The 19,371-nt window shown below is 48.2% G+C and overlaps 1 protein-coding gene across 2 annotated transcripts in view; it reads left to right on the forward strand.

The window, feature by feature from the left end:
• LOC113482298 (TGF-beta receptor type-2-like) overlaps positions 1 to 17,096 on the forward strand; it is a 33,075-nt gene extending 15,979 nt beyond the window's left edge. The window contains exons 2-7 of one of the 2 annotated variants that reach the window (XM_026852800.1): positions 2,810 to 2,960; positions 6,927 to 7,129; positions 10,168 to 10,976; positions 11,091 to 11,232; positions 12,465 to 12,592; positions 16,438 to 17,096. In XM_026852800.1, the coding sequence (XP_026708601.1) occupies positions 2,810 to 2,960; positions 6,927 to 7,129; positions 10,168 to 10,976; positions 11,091 to 11,232; positions 12,465 to 12,592; positions 16,438 to 16,581 (1,577 nt within the window). In that variant the 3' untranslated portion in view covers positions 16,582 to 17,096. The remainder of the gene's footprint in view (positions 1 to 2,809; positions 2,961 to 6,926; positions 7,130 to 10,167; positions 10,977 to 11,090; positions 11,233 to 12,464; positions 12,593 to 16,437) is intronic. The other variant, XM_026852799.1, reaches the window with a different exon arrangement.
• Positions 17,097 to 19,371: the final 2,275 nt, after the last annotated feature.

Here is a 19,371-nt window from a genome sequence, read left to right on the forward strand (position 1 = left end):
AGTATTAATATTGAAAGTGTTCATCTGGGTCTAATCAGGGCCAAGATGAGTGATGTGGCAGTTAAATTGTACCTACGAGCTAATGGTTCAAGGACACAGAGTCCTGAAGAAACTTCAGTGGGGCTTTGTGCTCTTCTTTTTAGCTTCCTCGGAGAAGAAGCAGAGGGAGAAAAAAGAGATATTTCTGCTCTGACCTTTCTTGCAGAGCAGATAACAGAATCACAGCCTGAGCTGGTTTAGAACAATTTGTCTCCAAAGAATTTTGTCCGGTTACTGCTATATTTCTGGATCACGTTTCCATATTTAACTCTTTCATCTACCCTGGCTTCTCTGCTCCACAGCACAAACAACTGCCAAGTTACAATCCCACCACATACAGCAGTACAAAACTGCCAGGGCTGACGTTTTGCTCTGAGACCTCAAGAAAACCCTCAATGTAAATAAGTAAATAACATACACAGTGGGTATAAATACATAAATAACAAACCTCATTGCTCTTCTGCATCAGGAACATTGACAACCTAGATTTGTCCATTTGCTTCTCCTCCACAGGGCCCCCAGATGTCCCTGGGATGATGGTGCTGAGCCCATGCTTGCATACTGCAAGCACAGCACGAGCCCAGGCACGGGTGGGTTGAGCTGAAAGGGTGAAAGAAGAAATATGTCAGCGACACCACCAGAGCACAGCCCTGGGTGTGGTAGGGCTGGGTTTTGGGGAGAGAAAGCAATTTACCTTCAATTCTCTGTTCCCACATAATAACACCAATTGAATTTGTAGAGTGCGGTGGCTGTTGTTGTTGACCCAAGAGCCCCACGCAAATGCTGGGCTTAATTTCTGATCCACTTCTAAAACTCTCATCCTCAAGAGGAGTTTTGCCCAGGATCCTGCAAGTCCTGCCCTGGCAGAGCGAGGTGGGGAGGTGAGGGTGGGTCATGCTGGCTGCAGATCCTTCAAATCCCAGATGAAGTTACAATTTCGGTAGCTAACCGTTGGATAGATGCGGGGTATTGAGCCTGTTGAGATCACCCACAAAATCCCTGGGTGCCTCGGCAGGGCCAGAGCAGCCCCATGGACAGGGGGATGCTGAGCGAGAGGTTGTGGGCAGCATCCTCACCAGCTTTACTCCCAGCTCCCCATCACCTTCATGACATGATCTCTGCTGAGCCACATTTTAAGCCACGCATGGGTCATTTAAACCAAAATTTCCTCCTTCCAGCCTTCAGATGCAACAGGCTTTTCTTCTGCACCCAGGTTTCCCCTCCACCATTAACCCTGGCTCTATGTATGAGGCCATGGGAGCTTGTAAATGGTTTATTTCTATGCAGGAGCCTTCCAGCAGCTCCTTTACGGCTGTTGCATGGAGGGGGGTCTGGGCTGGCAAGGGAAGCAGAGCAGACTGTGTGCCCCGGATTTGGGAAGCAGAGAAGTTAAAAATCCCTTTTTGTTGTTGGGACAGTGTATGCATGAAAAAGAAGGCCAATGGCAATGAGCAGGTCACAGATATGACCTCCAAGAATGCAGGAGGTCCTGCAGATTGCCCACAGACCCAGTGGTGCCTGTGGCTGTTCTATATCAGCAGGACCTTGCTTGCAGGGGCTGAGGCTTCGCAAGCCAGAGTCAGGGATTTTGCAATTTGTTTCTTATTCAAACTAACAGGTGATGGCAAACTCTTGTGATGGCTGTTGCAGCACAGTGAGCTATGACCGCTGTTTTCACTGGGGCTGGGAGCACCCAGTGCTGCCGGGCAGCTCAGGGAAGCGGCAGCTGGAGAAGCATGGACAACCCAAACCATCGAAAAATTATCTGCTGTAGTTCATGCTCCTACCTGAGTGCTCTGAAGTGTATTTATCTAAGTAAAAATTTATAAATGTATAGTTCTACCTAAGCCACTTAGTGGCTTCTTTTTTTAAAAAAAATCAAAAAGACATTTAGCAGCGTTAAAACAGGAAGTTTAAATTTAGCTGGGATTTATCCCTTAACCGAGCATAGTTCATTCACCCTTTGTATAAAAATAGAGATAATTTTATGTCCATGAGACACACGCAGAGGAGCTCCACACGGGCAGCAGTTATTTCTGCTGCTGCGGCCAGACCCAGTGCTGTAGGGGCAGGAGAGCATCTCATGCCTGGCCAGAGCAGGCAACGGAGCCCCAGAAGGAGCTGCTCCCATCACCCCAGATCTTGGGAAGTCTCAACCCATTGTTTATTGCCAAAAACACAGATGCTCAGGGAGCAGGTGGCAAACATACTTCCCATCTTGTGCTCAACGAACAGGCAGAGGGAGGATGAGGAGGCAGCAAGAGAGGAGGGAGCTGCCCGAGCCTGGCCATGCATCCCTCCCTGGCACATCTCTCCCCCCAGGGAGGGGAATAAACAAAATCCTCAGGCATGCATCGACCTGGAAATGTCCCTTTTCAGACCCTGCGTGACCTCAGGATGAGGGGAGACACCAGTCTGAGCCTAGGTTGTAGAGAAAGCAATAAACTCCCCCTTGATGATAAACAATACAGGAAACACAGAGGGAAAATGCAGTTCTTGCAGCTTCCCGGGCTCTGCAAAGCTCTTGTCCAGAGGGACCTGCCTCTGCACCACCAGCATCCCTTCAGCTTCTCTAGGCTTTGGCATAATCTAAAGCAAATTTGACCGAGCAATGGAACAAAATGAAAGCTATAGAAAAACGCATGGTGAAACAGGGTCAATTTGGGCTCCTTCTCCACTGGTTGTATGAGTCGATGAAAATGGTTATTTTTTCCCCACTCCTGGCAAGCACGGCCATGCTCACCCTCCACCACCCTCTCTGCCCCTGCAGCCTGCAGCGCCGGCGCTCGCCGCAGCCTGAAGACCAACCTGTGCAAGTGGTGCGACTCCACGCCGCCAGCCTGCGAGGAGAAGGTGTGCTACAGCAACTGCAACCTCAACTCCTACTGCGAGGACCCCTATGAGATCTGCGTGGCCATATGGTGAGCAGCAATTCCCTCATCGAGGGGAGACACGGGAGGAAAAGGGGTTTGCAGGGTGGCGACTCATGAGAACACATATGTATGTACCCTTGCACTTCAATTATTGCCCATTAAAAACTCCAGGACTTTCTATTCCTCTCCTTTGACTCCATTACAATTAAAACTACAATTTGCAGTAAAACATTATTTGGTCTGCCATATAATTAGTACCAGTTTATTTTCTAAATAAATTAAGCATTTAAGTGCCCAACACAAAGTGTGGCAAGCTTGCTGTGGGGCCTCTAAATGCCCATAAACCTCTGAATTTAGCTTTACAAATGGAACCCAAGGGCAAAACCAGCAGCCCTGACACCCAAAGCCATGATGTCCCCCTGCAGCAGGCTGGTGAAATCCCGGTTCACATGCAGGGGTGCAGCCGAGGTCTGTCCCCATCCAGCACATAAACATCTGAGCTGGTACCAAACTGGAGTTTAACCCACCTCCTTCCCTTTCCCTGGGAAAAGCCCTTTTCTGCTTCTGAGAGAGATGCCTGGAAGGGAAACGCAATCTTGCATTTCAGGCCAAGCATACGCCACATCGTTTGGCCCGGAAGAGTGCCTCCCCCAGCTTTTTGGTCCCCATGAGCAAAACTAAAAAATAGCCAGTTTGGGTCTGCCCAGAGTGATTTTCCTTCTCTTTCCCTTTTAATTTGGCTGCCAAAGTGAAAGCCAGCCAAGCACTTATCGCTAGGCTTTATCTCAACCTGCTAATTAGCATGAATGCTGTACGCCCCGCTTTCAGTAGGAGTTTGCCTCAACATAATTGTTGCATTATGGACTTAAAAAAAAAACCCCAAACCCAAACCAAACAAAAAAAACAGCAAGAAACGCAAACAAACAAAATGCACCTCCTGCCCCAAATTCCCCTGCATGCACTTGGAGAAGTCACATCCTGGGTAGGCAATCCAGCACCTTGCAGGGTTTCCCACTGACAACCTACATGCACAGGAAGAAGCAAGACCCCTGCAGCATAAATCCCCCTCCCACGAGATGGGGCTGCACCCTGTGCCATGTATTGGATGGGGCGACAGTGGGGTCATAAATAACCTGCAGTCCCTGCAGCCTCATCCCAGCATCTCCCACCCCATCCTAAAACTGAGATTAAGATCCATGCAGACAGAGTTTACATCCAAGCCAGCCTCGCTGCTGGTTGTTCACTTGCAGGGGCATATTCGGATCATCTGAACTTGTCCTGCATGGGTATCACAGTCACAGCAGCAGCCTTGGCCCCATGCTCACGAGCAACATGCTCACGTCCTCCAGCATGCCCGGCCTGGGCAGCCCACAGAGGAGGGAGTGCTTCTAGGACTCTTCAGCTGAAATCTCCTCTGACAAATTACCTGAGAACCCCAAGAAAACGTGGGGAGCACTGAAACCAGGGGACTTCACTAGGAAGAGGATGACAAATTTGGGTTCTTGTCTCTGCTTTTATATCTGACTTCCCAGCTGACCTTGAAGGTATTGTGAAACCTCTCCAGACCCTCACTCTCCCACTTTGCACTGCTAGGTCAAGAAGCAGAGGCTGTCCCTGCATAAGTAATTAATGGTTGCAGTTTCCTTCACACGCCCCCAGGAGTAGCTGCAACACTCACCAGCCACTTGTAGCCCGTGCAGGGTTGGTCATTCCCATTCGTCCTCGCCCTGGGGCTGTCCTGTAAACCTGACCAGTGCTGGGTTATCCTGCCTCCTCTGGGGAAGGCTCCAGAAACAAGGGTCAAAGCCAGGCACTCTACTCTTAGTTCTTAAGTCTTAATTACCCACTGGCTCTACAAGGCAGGAGCTGATGCTCCCCATAGGAGAAGAGCCACATCCCAGGTTACCTTTCCCTAGTGGTGCCAAACAGGGAACGAGCCATCTGGCCCCAAGCTACCTGGCACATCTCATGTGCCATGCCAGCAGCCCATGTGAGCTCCTCTCCAGCTCTCCGAGGGCAAGAGGCTCCATCATGACACCAACAACTGCCTCCAAATACAATCTCCAATCTCCAGCTCCTTTCAGCTGCCACCATCTGCCCCACAGAGGGACATAACCCAGTTCATGCTTGGCCATTCCTAAATCCACCTGGGCAATCCAGTTTTTACAGTTCTCCACCATTTGCTTCCCAAACCTCTTCCCTCGCCCAGCTTGGTAAACATCAGGTGGAGGTGAAGCCATGGGTCCAGCAAGAACAACTCCACCACTCACCAGAAGAAGGGAACTCCCACATATCGGGACACAGCTGTGCCAGACCCTCTAGCCCAGCCCCCTCATGTTGAGGCAATGCTGCCCAAATCCATCTGGGAGAGCTGCAGTTTTCCAGCAAAACAAGCGCCCTGTGCTTGAGGAGACAACAACCAGAGCCAAACCCATCCTTTTGCTCTATGCATGACACTTTTCCATAGCTTTAATGGGAGCCCAGTCTAGGTGCTGCTGAGCAAAAATGTGACATGTAAGAAGAACCTAACCTAGCTGTTGAGCACTGGTGGTGAAAAAACTCTAAGGACATCAGCACCATGGAGCTAGACCTGATACTGTGAGCCACATTTCAGTGAGTAACTGCAGTTTTGTGAATGAGACATTTTTGTTCTGGGCCTTGAAATATTTCACCTATTCTTACTGTGCTTTCTGAATGCTTGTGCACAGTTAAATGCAACAGGGGCCCTGGGATATTTTGTGTCTTCACTTTAGAAAGGGAAAAGTCTCTTAGGAAGACTTCACCCTCTCAGCTCCCATCTCTCAGCCAGTGGAATGGACGTTTCAGGTTCCCCTGGCTGATGATACGACCATCTCTGACACGGGGTGTTACACAGAGATGAAGAAATATGCAGTGATTAAAAATAAGAAAAAAAACCAAACCAGGTCTGTGCTTTCTCTTTGAAAAAAGAACAAATTCCCTAGAAATGCCAATAAATTGTGCTTTTACACCCCTCTTAATTATCTAAATGGAAATATGGAGGAGCTAGGGCTTATTTGCCATCATATCCCTGGCTGTACCGAGCCCCAGCACTCCTCTGCTCCAGACCTGGGGAAGACCAGGACATCACCAGATGACACGGCAGGTTTCGATTGTAGTTACTCAGTGTCTGAAGTTGTGGTATAAATGCAGACACAGCCCCATGGTCAGGGAGTTGTATCGCCTTCACGTTATAATTTGGCCACTCCAAAGGTCAAGTCGTTTCTAGAAATAGCCCTGACCAGCAACTGAAGGGCTCTACCGCCGCCGGCTGCTGGAGGCAGGAGCAAATGGTCCTGCAAGGACAGGGTACGACAACCAGCAATTAGTCCAGAGAGCTCAGGGGATGAGCTGGGGCTTATGGGCTCCACCTGCATGCACAGGTTGAGAGGAGCCAGAGGGAAACACGAGCCAAGCAGTCTCCAGTGAGCAGGTGTTTTGGCTCCCCACGTCCCCTGTCTCTCCCCTGCACAGAAGAAATTTGGGCAGCAGGGACCCCAGCCCCTGCTGAGGCAGAGATATTATGATTTGTATTGCAGCAGAGGTGACACATGAGGTGGGACCCTTATTTTGGAAGGTTTCCTTAAGACCATACAGCCCCAAAACCTGCTGGCCTAGCAGCTGGTGTTAGTAAATGAGGAATTTTGCCCCAGATCCCACACAGAATACTCAGCCTTAGGGTTGGCACTACCTGATCCCAAGCACGATTATGAATTGGTGAATTATCTCTTGGAAACAATTGGAGTCTCTGGCTCACATCTTACTATTGGCGTGTGCTAAACATTTCTCTCTTCACCATTTGGAAGAGACAAAGGGCTTTAACAAAGCCCATCTAAAGCACACATAATTAAAATTATACCAGAGCCACTACAAAAAAAGTTATTCCCTACATGGCTTAAAACGAATGATCTTAAAACCAGGTTTAAGAGGACACACAGGTGACACAAAGGCTGAGCTGCTAGACTAATGCTTTGTCGGTTCATTTGTCACATGCAGGAGACAGGACAATGAGAGCATCAGGATCAGCACACTCTGCCACAACCCCCACCGCCCCATTGAAAACCTCATGGTCCCCAACTACAACACCTCGCGCTGCATCATGACCCATCAGCCCAGCGAGGATGGGATCATCTACATCTGCGGCTGCGTGGATGAGCAGGAGTGCAACGATAAACTTATCTTTGAAAACCACACCAATGGTGAGTACTTTTGTTAATGCTGTTTATAGGGGGAGAAGCACCCAACGCTAATGACAGATAACTTGTATTTCCAATAGAGTAGGAGATGCAGTGCCAGAAGGAGGTCTTTCGGCATTTACTTTGACCTCCCTATGTAAAAGCAAGTTAAATTTGTACCCCGTTACTGACCCCAGTATCTTGTCTGTGGTTAAATAATCCCTCCCAGCGATGCCTCCAGTCTCAGTCTGGAAACATCAGGTAATGGAAAATCCACCGTATCTCTCAGTAGGCTGTACCCTTCAGTCCGGGGCGAATCAACCAGGGAACCCAAAAGCTGATGTAACCCAGCGTGAGTCAAAGCTCTGAAAGCTTTAAATAAATCGCATTGGAGCAAATCCTGCCCTGGCACACCCACGGGAACCGCTGGCACCCGCCAGGGCTGCAAACCAAAAAGGTGGTGGTGGGCATGCAGCCGTACCTCCCCTGCCGCTCTCCTGGGGATTTCTGCAGTAACGTTTTTCTCAGGCAGGGAGTGCCAGAGCCACCCCAGCGCTGTACACATACGTGATCACAGCTCGGTATGCCTGTAGACACTTCTCAGATGGCTGGAGATCCAACAGGACCTGCAAATCCACAGGAGGGAAAACTAAGAGGCAGCTCATTTCTGTACCTCAGAAGGGTCATATACTTTGGAAACACTTCCAGCTAGATCCTGAGTCTTTGGGGGCTTGTCCAAACCTCCCTAACTTCAAAGAGACCAGGTTTATCCAAGTGGCCATCAAGAATCTAACCCATAACAAAAACAAAGTGAAACCCCTCCCAGTTTTCCATAATTACAGAACAACAAGATGCTGAAAATGAGCCTAAGCACAACCTGTAAGTCAACAGCACAGCTTCTCCCACAATGCAAGGAAAAAAAAAAAATCACATAAAATGCAAATTCTCAGAACAAACAAGCCGCTTCTAATGAAGGCAAATGATGCTAAATTTGGCAGTTCTTTGCTGCTTCCTGAGCCAAACATAACAGGTACACACACTTCTAGGGAGAGATAGTCAAATCCCAAAGCCGATGCTGGGGTATGTAATTTCACATAAAAATGACAACTGGCTCATTGGAAATGCCGCCCCCACCAAAGGCTTCCACAAACAGCCTCCTCCTGCCAGCCACACGTAAAGTGCTGAAACTCAGAGTGAGAGCAGTGCAGGCCTTAAACAATTATTTCCTCTTTGATTTGGTTTGTGGGGCCAGCTTGGCAAGACCCAGATGCAGAGACCCCACCGTTTATATCCCCTTCTTCTGCTTTAAGGGATTACTTGCATTTTAAATATTAACTTACGGTCATCTTCAGTGGTATAGACAACTGCTGAGCAGAGAAACATCGAATACAGACAAGCACTTCTCTGGTGGTTGAAGCAGACAGATTTTTTTCCATTTCTTTGAGGTCTGGGGTGCTTTCAGGTCCGGGCTGCTAGGTGGCACTGCCCCAGAACCAGGACTGCAGGAGACACTATCAGAGCTGAGAGACCACCCTAATGAACACTCTGAGGCACCATTTCCTAAAGCCGTGCAAGCAGGAGCCCAGTGGGCATCTTGGGAAGGTGCTGGGTAGCATTGAGCATGTGGAGGCTGAGCCTGGCCCTGGGGATCCACCTCCCCTCAGCAGGGATGGAAAGACCCACGTAACAGTGAGTGACAAGGCGTGGGTTTACAGACCCATGGTTACAGCCAGAGCAGCTACATTTGCTCTCCCTGGAAGGGATCTAAGCCATGCTGCAACCCCTCTGTATCAAAGGGTTTGCATCAGGACGGGGCATCCTCGCAAAGGAATTTGCTGAAGTTGTGTTAACTTCCCCTTTCAGGACTCATGCATGCAACTCCCTTAAAAATATCTTCTCTTCAGAGTTTCAAAGATGGGATCTTGAGCATCGGGTAAATCCATTAAAGCAGTAGGTGATATCCAGGCCTAACACTTTCCAAAATAAACATATTCCTGAGTTAGTTATTGATTTATATCAGTTTAGGTTGATCTTGTGGTTTGAACCTGATGCCTATTTTAGAAACGCTTTCACAGCCTTGCAGAAATTAGCTGCAGCACATTTTTTTGAAATTTGCCAAGGAAAATAGCTAAACGCTCTGTTTTTCCAGAACCTGAATTATGATCTGCACACACTGAGGTCAAGCAGCGAGAGTTTTGCTTATGGAATGATTCTTATCCCTCTTCCCCTGGGTTATTATACTTGGCAGAAAAACCTCTGACTAAGATTTTACTTGAATATCTCTACTGAAGTCAGCATGTTTATTCCAGGAATCGCGAACATCAAAGTATCAGACAATTATATGTTGTGCGAGGGTTAGGGCTTTTTGTGTGCATGTGTGTCCCCCCGCTGCCCCCAATGATCTGAAGGCTGAGAGGGGTTTAAAAGAAATAAAACAAAAGCAGCCATGCCCGGTCTGTTGACAGTGGTTGGTGGTGTAACACAGCAAGGAAGGAGATGCCAACGCTGTCAGACCCCGCTGAAACATGCTACTTTACGCTAATTATCACGCAAAGTATCCCAGCGCTCCCCTGGCTCGGTGGTCCCACACACTGCCCACCGCCCCCAGCATCCCTCCTGGCTCTCTGTGCACCACAGGGGTCCAGCAAAGCTCCAGCCCCAAATCCCTTCTGAGATTTGCTCTGTTCAAGCCTTGCCTCAGCTTTATCACTTATTTCCACCCCAGCTTCCCTCACCGTGAGCGCAAGCAGCACTTGGGAGGCACCGAAGGCAGCCGAGCCGTTTTGGCAGCAGCACCTCATGTGCTGCACCACCGGCCTGCGTCCTGAACCCTCACTTGATAAATGGAGCTAAATTTGAGACCTAAACCCAAGCAGCCCCCTTAATAACTGCCTACATCTGGGTTCTCTGTGGGGACAGGGTTTGTGCGCAGCGTGCGTTGCGGCCCTACAAAGGGCTGCGCTTCATTAACGGCTTCACATATTTTCCTCCTCCGCGTGATGAGAACGAGCTGTTGCAGGCCCACGGCGGCAGCGCCCTCGCCTTTGCTTTCCTCCCCGCAGGCTACTCCATGCTGCAGAGCAAAGAGGTGATCCCGGTGGCCGCCATCAGCCTCCTGCCCCCACTGCTGGTGGCGGTGATGATCACGGTGATATTTTACCTCTGCCGCACGCAGAAGCGGCGCAAGAGAGCCAAGGCATGGGGTGGGAAACCAGGACAGCCCCCGGCACTGCCAGAGCCGGGGATGTCTGCTGAGGGGGAGGAGAAGTTGTCCGTGCTGATGGACGAGAGCCCGGGCAGTGCCAGCCCCACCTGCGCCAGCAGCCGCCCCGCTGAGCTGCTCCCCATCGAGCTGGACGAGATGGTGGGCAAAGGGCAGTTTGCGGAGGTGTGGAGGGCCAAGCTGAGCCACAGCCGCTCGGGGCAGTACGAGACGGTGGCCGTGAAGATCTTCCCCTGTGAGGAGTACTCCTCCTGGAAGAACGAGAGCCAGATCTTCACCGACGCCAGCCTCAAGCACGACAGCGTCCTGCGGTTCCTCACAGCCGAGGACCGGGGCACAGGGCCCCGTCGGGAGTACTGGCTCATCACCGCCTACCACAGCCGGGGCAACCTCAAGGACTACCTCTCCCGCCACGTCCTGAGCTGGATGGACCTGCAGAAGATGGCAGGCTCGCTGGTGAATGGGGTGGCCCACCTCCACAGTGACTACACCACCTGTGGCAGGCCAAAAATCCCCATCGCCCACCGGGACATCAAAAGCACCAACGTCTTGGTGAAGAACGAGCAGGAGTGTGTGCTCTGCGACTTTGGCATCGCCATACGCCTCGACCCTTCCCTGACAGTGGATGACTTTGCCAACAGCGGGCAGGCAAGTATGACCCAGCGGCCCTCCCTGGAGGGGACCCTTTGCAAACCATTCCTGCTCCCCCTACGGCCAAAGTCCTCCCCCACACCTGCTAATGCCTCTCCTCTTTGCGGGCAGGTAGGCACCGCCAGGTACATGGCCCCAGAGGTCCTGGAGTCCAGGGTGAACCTGGAAGACCTGGAGTCTTTCAAGCAGATGGATGTCTACTCCATGGCCCTTGTTTTGTGGGAAATGGCCTCCAGATGTGAAGTGGTAGGAGGTAGGAGCATCACATGGGGTTTGCCACTTATCTTTTTGCTTCCTTCCTCCCCGTATGGGGACATGGCTCACCTCGTGTCTCCAGTGGTGGCATGGGACACAATTTGGGGTGGCTTGGATCTCTGCAGGGCTGCTAAGAGCTGGTGGCAGATCCTCCCCCACAGCTGCCTGCCCTGTGTGCCGTGGCTTGAGGGCGCCAGCTTGGTGGCCGAGGAGCAGGACAGGACCCCAGAGGGTTATCTGGTCCAGCCCCCCGCTCAAAGCCAGCCAGTCACCAAGTCACATCCCAGTCAGTGCTGGCAATGCAAAGCAAACCAAGCAGGAAGAGCCAAAGCTGCCTACCCGTCCCTGGCCACAAGCTCTTTTTTCCAGACAACACCAGAGAGTTTATGTTGCAACGGGGACTCGCAAACTCCAGCCTATGACAGAGCCATGTGCCCCCGTGACTTCACAGAGCCACATCCTGGCATCTGAAACTGCATGTAGCGAAACATTTAATTAACTGCCCTGCTGTTAGCCCCTGCCTGCTCCCCTCTCTTCCTTTTTAGCTCTCTCCAGTTCCTTCCCTGTCCTACCTACTTATAATAGAAGCCCACGGAGCTGCAAGCAGCTCCAATTCCTGGCAAGAAAGCTGCCCCAACTGCCCTGCATTCCCCACGCTCAGCTGTGGGAGACCTTGGCCTGGCTCAGATGTCCTGTGCATCCTTTGCTCCCACACCAGCATCCCAGGCCATCCCTCCCCACTCATATTTCACCTGCATCTGCTTCTGGGCAGGAGCTGGCAGAAACCAGGATAGCCTGTCACCTCTTCAACAGGGAGTTTCTCCTCAAGGTCCTATGTGGTTGCTTTTCTGGAAAGGCCATTTCACCTCTAACCCAATCCATGCCCGCAGCAGCTCTCTGGATGCTGGTACCATAGTCGCTTCTCCCATCTTTCACCATCACAATGCATTTTACCTGCTCAAAATATGTTCCACCCAAAGACAGACCAAGTCTTTCGTAATGCATCACTTGGGTTCAGGAAGGTGGTCAGCTAGTTCCTTAGTCCTGTCACTGAAAACAACCTCTACATGAAAACCCAGCACTATTTCTATGTTCAAATCCTAAATTGTTTCCAGATCCATTTATTTTTGCAGACTGATAAAAACAAATTTATTCTCATCCAGTGAGCCATACCAAAGCAAAGCAGCAAATGCATTAAAAACATCCCATAATGCTGCTGCTTCCTTGCAGAGGTAAAGAATTATGAGCTGCCTTTTGGGTCAAAAGTCCAGGAGCAGCCCTGCGTGGACACCATGAGAGACATCGTGCTGCATGGCAGAGGGAGACCCGAGATCCCCAGCAGCTGGCTCGTGCATCAGGTAAGCTGGGAATAGCTGGTTCAGAAAAAAGCAACCCACAGTGTCCCACCTCACTAGACCAACCTGAAAAATTATTAAAGCTGTAATCAAAGCAAAAGCGGACAGAACTCCTGGGCCCTATTTCCAGCTCCACTTTGGCTGGCTAAGCCCACATAACCCCCACTAGACCCATTTCCCTGGTGTATAAAAGCCACCAGCCAGGGGTACAGCAAAACTTACCGATCAATAGCTGTGATCAGGAAGTGCTATGAATCCAAGGGATGGTATTCAGTTATCTTGAGGATAACAGCAAAATGGAGCACTTCAGTGCAGGCTCTTCTCATGGAACAGTTACTCATTTGAGTCCATCCCATTTCTCCCCTAACCACCGCATCCAGAAAGCTCTAGCTCAGAAAACACAGAGTCCCTCACACACAGCCATCTCACGGCAGGGACAGAGGGGAGGAAGGTGCTTTCCAGCCTTCTGCCTGCTTCATTGTGGAGGCGTCACACTCAAGATTACCTCTAACATGAGGTCATGACTTGGCACGTGAGAAGAAAGACTTCCACTTCTACAAGGAAAGGCAAAACAGGAAGCATCTCCCTCAGATGAAACCAGGAAAGACGCATGAAGCTGAGAGCAGGGAACCTGCTAGGCTCAAGCCTTGCCGAGAGGAAGTCTTTCACCAGCCTTCAGCTCAGGTCTGAAAGCAAAGCGTTTCATCACAGAAAGCATGACCCATGCTCTAGAATAGAAACACTTCAGCAATAACGAGATGTGCTCTGTTAAAACCATCCACGAGCACACCCAGACCAACCAGCTCCAGATAGCTACCTCCCAGCCCCAACAGGGTCGTCTCTCCCCCAGGTCCAGTACCTTCTTACACACACTGAGGACACGAGGGGTAGCACACACTGACCATGATTTTCAAATCTTGACTGACTTCGGTACTTCTTAAATTTCACGTGTCTTGTGGAAAAACACCATCTGCTGATCAACAATTCAGTTCATCTGGAAAACAAGCTGAAACATTGAGCCTGCTGGCTCAAAGAGCCTTGCAGTGTACAGTGCATCATTTTACAGTACCCACCCATAAACCACACTGCTACTAGTCTGCGTAGATGACACATAAAGTCAGGCTTTTCAAAAGGAAAGATAATTTCATGATCTTAGGAGGCCATGTGTTCCCTACAGTACCTCCTCTCAAAACCGTATTTGTCCGAAGACTCACAACCAACCTGACCAACCAAAGCTGCAAACAACATCAAACAAATCTGTGGTTTCTGCTGGACTATCAGTGAGTTTATCAGTCAGTGAGTCCATTTCTGAAGTTCACCCAGCCTTTTTCCTTGATGAGGGCAAACACAGGAACTTCAATCAGCACTGCTACATATTTGAAGCCTTTGAGTATTCATCTCAGACATTCACCTCTCAGGATCTCTGATAAACTTTGAAACCACAGGACAAAATATACAGAGCCTTGGGTTGTCAAAAGTCACCCTCTGATAGAGCCTGACCACAACTGCACTGTTTGCTGAGCTGAAGGGCCGACTGCAATCACCTCCAAGAAATAACACTGGTGTAGTTGGGTTGCTCTAGCACATAAACAGAGCAAGGCTTATAAGGTAGTAAATTTTACTAGACCACCTGATGTTCACTGGGGAAGAGGAACAGAAAAGCCACATTGTGTTCCTGACAGTTTACCTCTGACTAATTTTAGCTAGGGTAGTAAACATCTTACAAGCCTGGCTTTACATGATTTTCTGGGCATTTTGCAGCCGGTCTCCCCAGGATGAGGCATAAGGCAGCACCATCTGCTGGGGATCAGCAGAAAGCCACCGGTTTGTGCCACTCCAGGTCAACAGCTTCCTGTGGGAGGAAGCGTTGGGCTACACCAAAAAAGGGTGACAAATTGCTCACCTGAAGGGGAAGCACTCATAGATGAAAGTAAGCTTGATTCAGGGCTCCAAATGCTACTTCCACATTTGAACCATCAGGAGCCCTCTCGGTCAAGTGAGGACCTCCATTGTTGGCCATGGTTTAAAATTTTTCAGCAAACATAAGCATTAATTTCCCAGACAGAGCTGACTCACTCAGCATGCTGCCCATCAGCAGCTGCAGGGCAACTGTTTGCAAGACTGCACAATAAAGCCAACTGAAGAAATTTATCCCCAGAGTTTCCCACATAACTTAGAACACCTTAAGCCCATGCTTCCACCTCACTTCACACCCCATATTTAAAAAGAAAAAAAAAAGTGGTTATTTAGGTCAGGTGAATTCCCAGATCTGGTTCATAGCAACTGAACAGACTGTTGTACTGGCACAGCCAAAGGGCTGGTACAGGACAGGAAGGAGCAGTGGGAGCTTAAGTCAATATTGCCACTAAAAATATACTTGTAAAACTCAGCATCCTTTGGAAATCTGAGATACCAAATACAAAACCCAAATCAAGTCCATTTTGTGAGTGTAACAAGATGTTCCCGTTGTACCATTCAAAAGAGCATCATTGCTATTTATGAGGCAAACCGCAAATAAATGTAATGATTTTGGGGCAAAATAAGCACAGAAAATCTAATGCCTAAACCATATGACCAGTGCCATGCTGTTTGAGAAAAGGCTTATTTTAAAAGCTTCAGCTAAGCTAGCTGATTTTCTTGCATGCTGATCAATTATCCTCAAATCCGTTCAACTAAGCTAATAAATGTGTGACGTAAGAGGTCCTGAAACACACCATCTGTCAGTTTTACTGCACAATCCTGTTCTCTCTAATCTGCGTCCATTATGGAAGATTTAGTACCATGAACCTTAGCCGAAAGCAGTGGGTTTGGAGTTAAGTGCAAAAGGACAGATGACACTGATGGTACATCTCTGCCGGACTTGCATTTTCCTCTTGTGTTGGGCCATAGCAGGCTGTTGGGTTCTCTTAATTGCATATTAAGAAATACACAAAACACTGGAAAACTTGAAACTTTATTTAGAATAATGATTTTTCCACTGGGTTGCAACCTTGGTTGACAATGATGCAAAAAGCAATAGAGCATGATAGGAATTATACAGGCAAAGGAAGGTTCAACATAGCTTCTGCTGCTAGCTGTGTACTAGCTTAAGAGTGGGGAAAAATATCAGCTGAATGCTGCCATTTTGTTTGTAAGCCCAAAACACTGGGACTCTCTTCAGAGCACTACATTACTGGGAGATAGAGCCATTGTAACCGAGAGGAACTCAATGTGTCCTGAAGCACACCAAGAAGTACCTGATCCCACCTAAATCAAAAAGCCATTTTGTGGTGAGAAAACAAAGTTCAGCTGCACACTACAATAAATATTTGGCATGGCATACCCTTTCAGAAAGCTGCTAAAATAAGAAGTCATATTTAAGAAGTTTAATTCCAAACTTGCCTTTGAACCCCTTCTGCCCCTTTCCCTCCATCCAGGTGTTGTCAGGGCACAGACTTGAAACCTCTGCAGAGACCTGGGCTCAGCTGCCTGCCTCCAGGTCACCGTCTGCACCTCTCCTGTCCCTCCTGATTTTTTGGATGCTCTGATCTGAACGGGCAAGGCTGAGACAGGAGATGGAGTGCCAATTTCCTTCCAGCCCCTAAGTCCCACAGTCAACACAAACCAACTTCCAGGGAGGATTTCCAGGGAGTGTGGAAAACACTTGGGACCAGATCCCCGGTGAGCCGAGGCTGCTGCTCCAACACAAGTAGTGCCAGCATTGGCACTTGCCATGACTTACCAAGGCTCTTTCCTCCTGTGCTTAAGACTGGCCAAAACCATTGTTTCTACAGGAAGGTGTCAAAAGTAGGGTAAATCACTGCGATTGCATTAGGTCAGCTGCTAGCTCCTCTTTCTCCTGCCTTCAGGTCTTAATTTCAGCCCTTCTGACTGCAGGGAATGCGTTTTCTGTGCGACACCATCACGGAGTGCTGGGACCACGACCCCGAGGCTCGCCTCACTGCCCACTGTGTGGCCGAGCGCTTCAACCTGATGGCACAGATGGATTGTGACGACATCCTCAACAACAACACGGACAACGAGGCCAGCAAAACAGCTTCTCCAGGCGGGGAGCACCAGGACAGTGATGGGAGCAGAAATGTGCAGTGACACAGCAGGCAAAAAGGCTCATCATGAGAAACGAGAGGATAAGTGAGAAGCATTTAGCTCATGTGAAAAAACCTCGCTCCATTTTTCAAAATGGAACTAAGATCTAGTACATAACTTATTTATAAGATCTGTTTCCTCCCACAGATACAGTGAACTGTGGAATCAATACTTTGGTTAAAGTGCGACATTATATATGAACTGATTTTGTACTTACTTTAAATGTATAATGATGCAAAGCATTCCTTTTATTATTTTTTAAAATAATAATGTTTAATCTTTTATTAATAAGCACCTGAATCTCATGTCTATCTTTTGAAGTCCTTCCATACTGCCATCACAAGTTTCTCTAACTGCTTATTCTGCAGAGATCAAGACAATTTTCAATTTTCCTTTTTTAATGTCTTAAACACACACAAAATATGTTGTACCAGCAGAAAAAAACGTCTTGAGATGTAACACACCCTTGGTGGAAGCAATGCTGGCACCTGAGATCAATACTCCAGACAATAATCACTGATCAGACAGTCCTTAATACAATGTAAAGATACCCAATAATCCAGTTTGCAAAAGCCTGCAACTCCAACACACCTTTTTTTCACTGGGGAATTCCTGGGTATACTTGATAGTCCAGGTGGGTGCATGAAGTTTCTTTGATAGAAAAAAAAGAGTCATCAGTGTAGCCACTGCTGTTTCACCCCAAGAAGTCTCCATACAGGATATCTAGACAACTCTTTCCCCAGATCAGTCCAGTTTCCAGGCACCTCTGGCCAACAGATCTGTGCCACAGTAAAAGTGTCAACACAAATGTGTTGGCTAAAACTTCTTGCAACTCTTTTGCACCCCTCTGCTGTGTTACTCAATCTGAAGAAACACCATCAGACAGAACCAGGACCTTTACTCCCATAACCACCAGATCAAGCCAGGCTGCCTCTGTAGCGGAAAGGCAATTAAGGAAAGGTAAGTCATACTTCACTCCGAACCCTGGCACTGTGCAAATCTTAATCCCTCCACCTTTGGAAGAAAGAGGTAATAAAAACCTTAGCTGCTACTAAGCCCTGCAAGCCCATACCTGACACTCACCTACTCAGAGGTGTATCTTTCAGGATAGCATTGGAGAGGAATTCTTTGCTTGCCAGCATGCAGCTGCATGGATCGACCCCTACAAGAGAGGGGAAGGGAGAAAACCATACAACAGCCACGAGCTTTCTACAACCGAGGATCCCTGAAGTGGAGCAGGGAAGCAGATTTGCAGGGCTGGTTTGCATTTTCTAAAATGCACAGTTATGACAGCACCAGCCCATACAAAAAGTTTTTCTTCTCTTGCTATTATTCCCACATCTTTGGACTGTTTCCACAGCTCCTGAATTAAAAGCCTAAAACAAAATTGTCTGTAAACCCTTCAAAGGAGGATGGAAGGGTAATGAATTAGGTTGCATCAAATCTAAATAATCAAAACTTAGTTCAGCTACCATGGGTAAATCTCCAACTGCACCTGTGACCATACCTTTGATTCTCACCAATCCCCCACCTGGCTTCTACCTCCTTGTCATCTTATAACTGTTTCAAGCTGACCCTTTTCTCTTGAAGGATATCCTTCTCAGTTCACCATAAACACACCCTTTCCACCCAAATGGCTTCAGTCTCATTTCTTTAATATGTTAACCACTACTGTATGTATGCCCAAGAGAATCAGAGAGCATGGGGCAGCTTTTCTGACATAAACTATGGGAACACACAAACTCCCCCAGGCTGTCCAATCTTTCATACAGTACAGAATTTCCCCTACCAAGTTTTGTACCAAGTTATTAGAATACAATACTGATGAATATGTTCCCTTCCTCTTCCAAGTTCATTCAAGAGGCTGTAAAAGACACTCTGACCTGTTCTTCCCACAGATGACTGGGACAGAGGGAGATCAGCCCATGCTAACTAGTCATTGAAGGCTGCATCTCTGATTCTGATGGCTGAAATCCAAATTCTCCTGGGGAGACAGAGACTTAATCCTAGGTTTGACAGTTTATACTGTAAATATGCTGAAAAACATTTCAATCTATTCCCCTCCCCATACCTAAAATCTTCAACACTTCAATTTACATATTGCCTTTTCTTCCATGAAAACCAAGTCCAGAATCAAGCTTTCAGGACTATATGCCTGACTGCCTGCATTAAATAGGAGTGACTTGTCACACTCTGTTTTCCAGGAGCACCAGGTTACACAGAACCTCTGAAGAGAGACACTTATTTAAAGCCTCATGATCTGTTTATAACTCAGGGAGCCTGAAACCACTGAGATCAGTTTAAGTTTTGTTCTTAACTTCAGTGGAGCCCAATGAAACCAAGACGACAGAAGGGAACATAAGCTGAAATCCTACATTTTGCCATGCTCCCCACTGAACACACTGTGGTTCTAGCAAATATCTAGACAGGAAGCAGCAGTGAGCCCTTCCCTTCGCTCCGGAAGGTACAAGATGGAAACAACAGCAGTTATGCAAGAGAATCAAACCTGGCCAGCTTTAAAAATATATCCATTAGTCGAGAGGGTGCTTGCAACTCTCAGAAGAATCACATAAATGTCTTACAATTTAAGCTAGATATTCAGTGACTGGATTTTTTTTTTTAATGGTTTTCAACTATGTTCTGTTTTTAAAGTAACTAGAAATTTGCATTATAGCTAAATCCACATCAGGAAGCCA

Source organism: Athene cunicularia (genome assembly GCF_003259725.1).
Source record: "Athene cunicularia isolate RWA chromosome 7 unlocalized genomic scaffold, athCun1 chr7_part1, whole genome shotgun sequence".
Classification (NCBI taxonomy): Eukaryota; Metazoa; Chordata; class Aves; order Strigiformes; family Strigidae; genus Athene; species Athene cunicularia.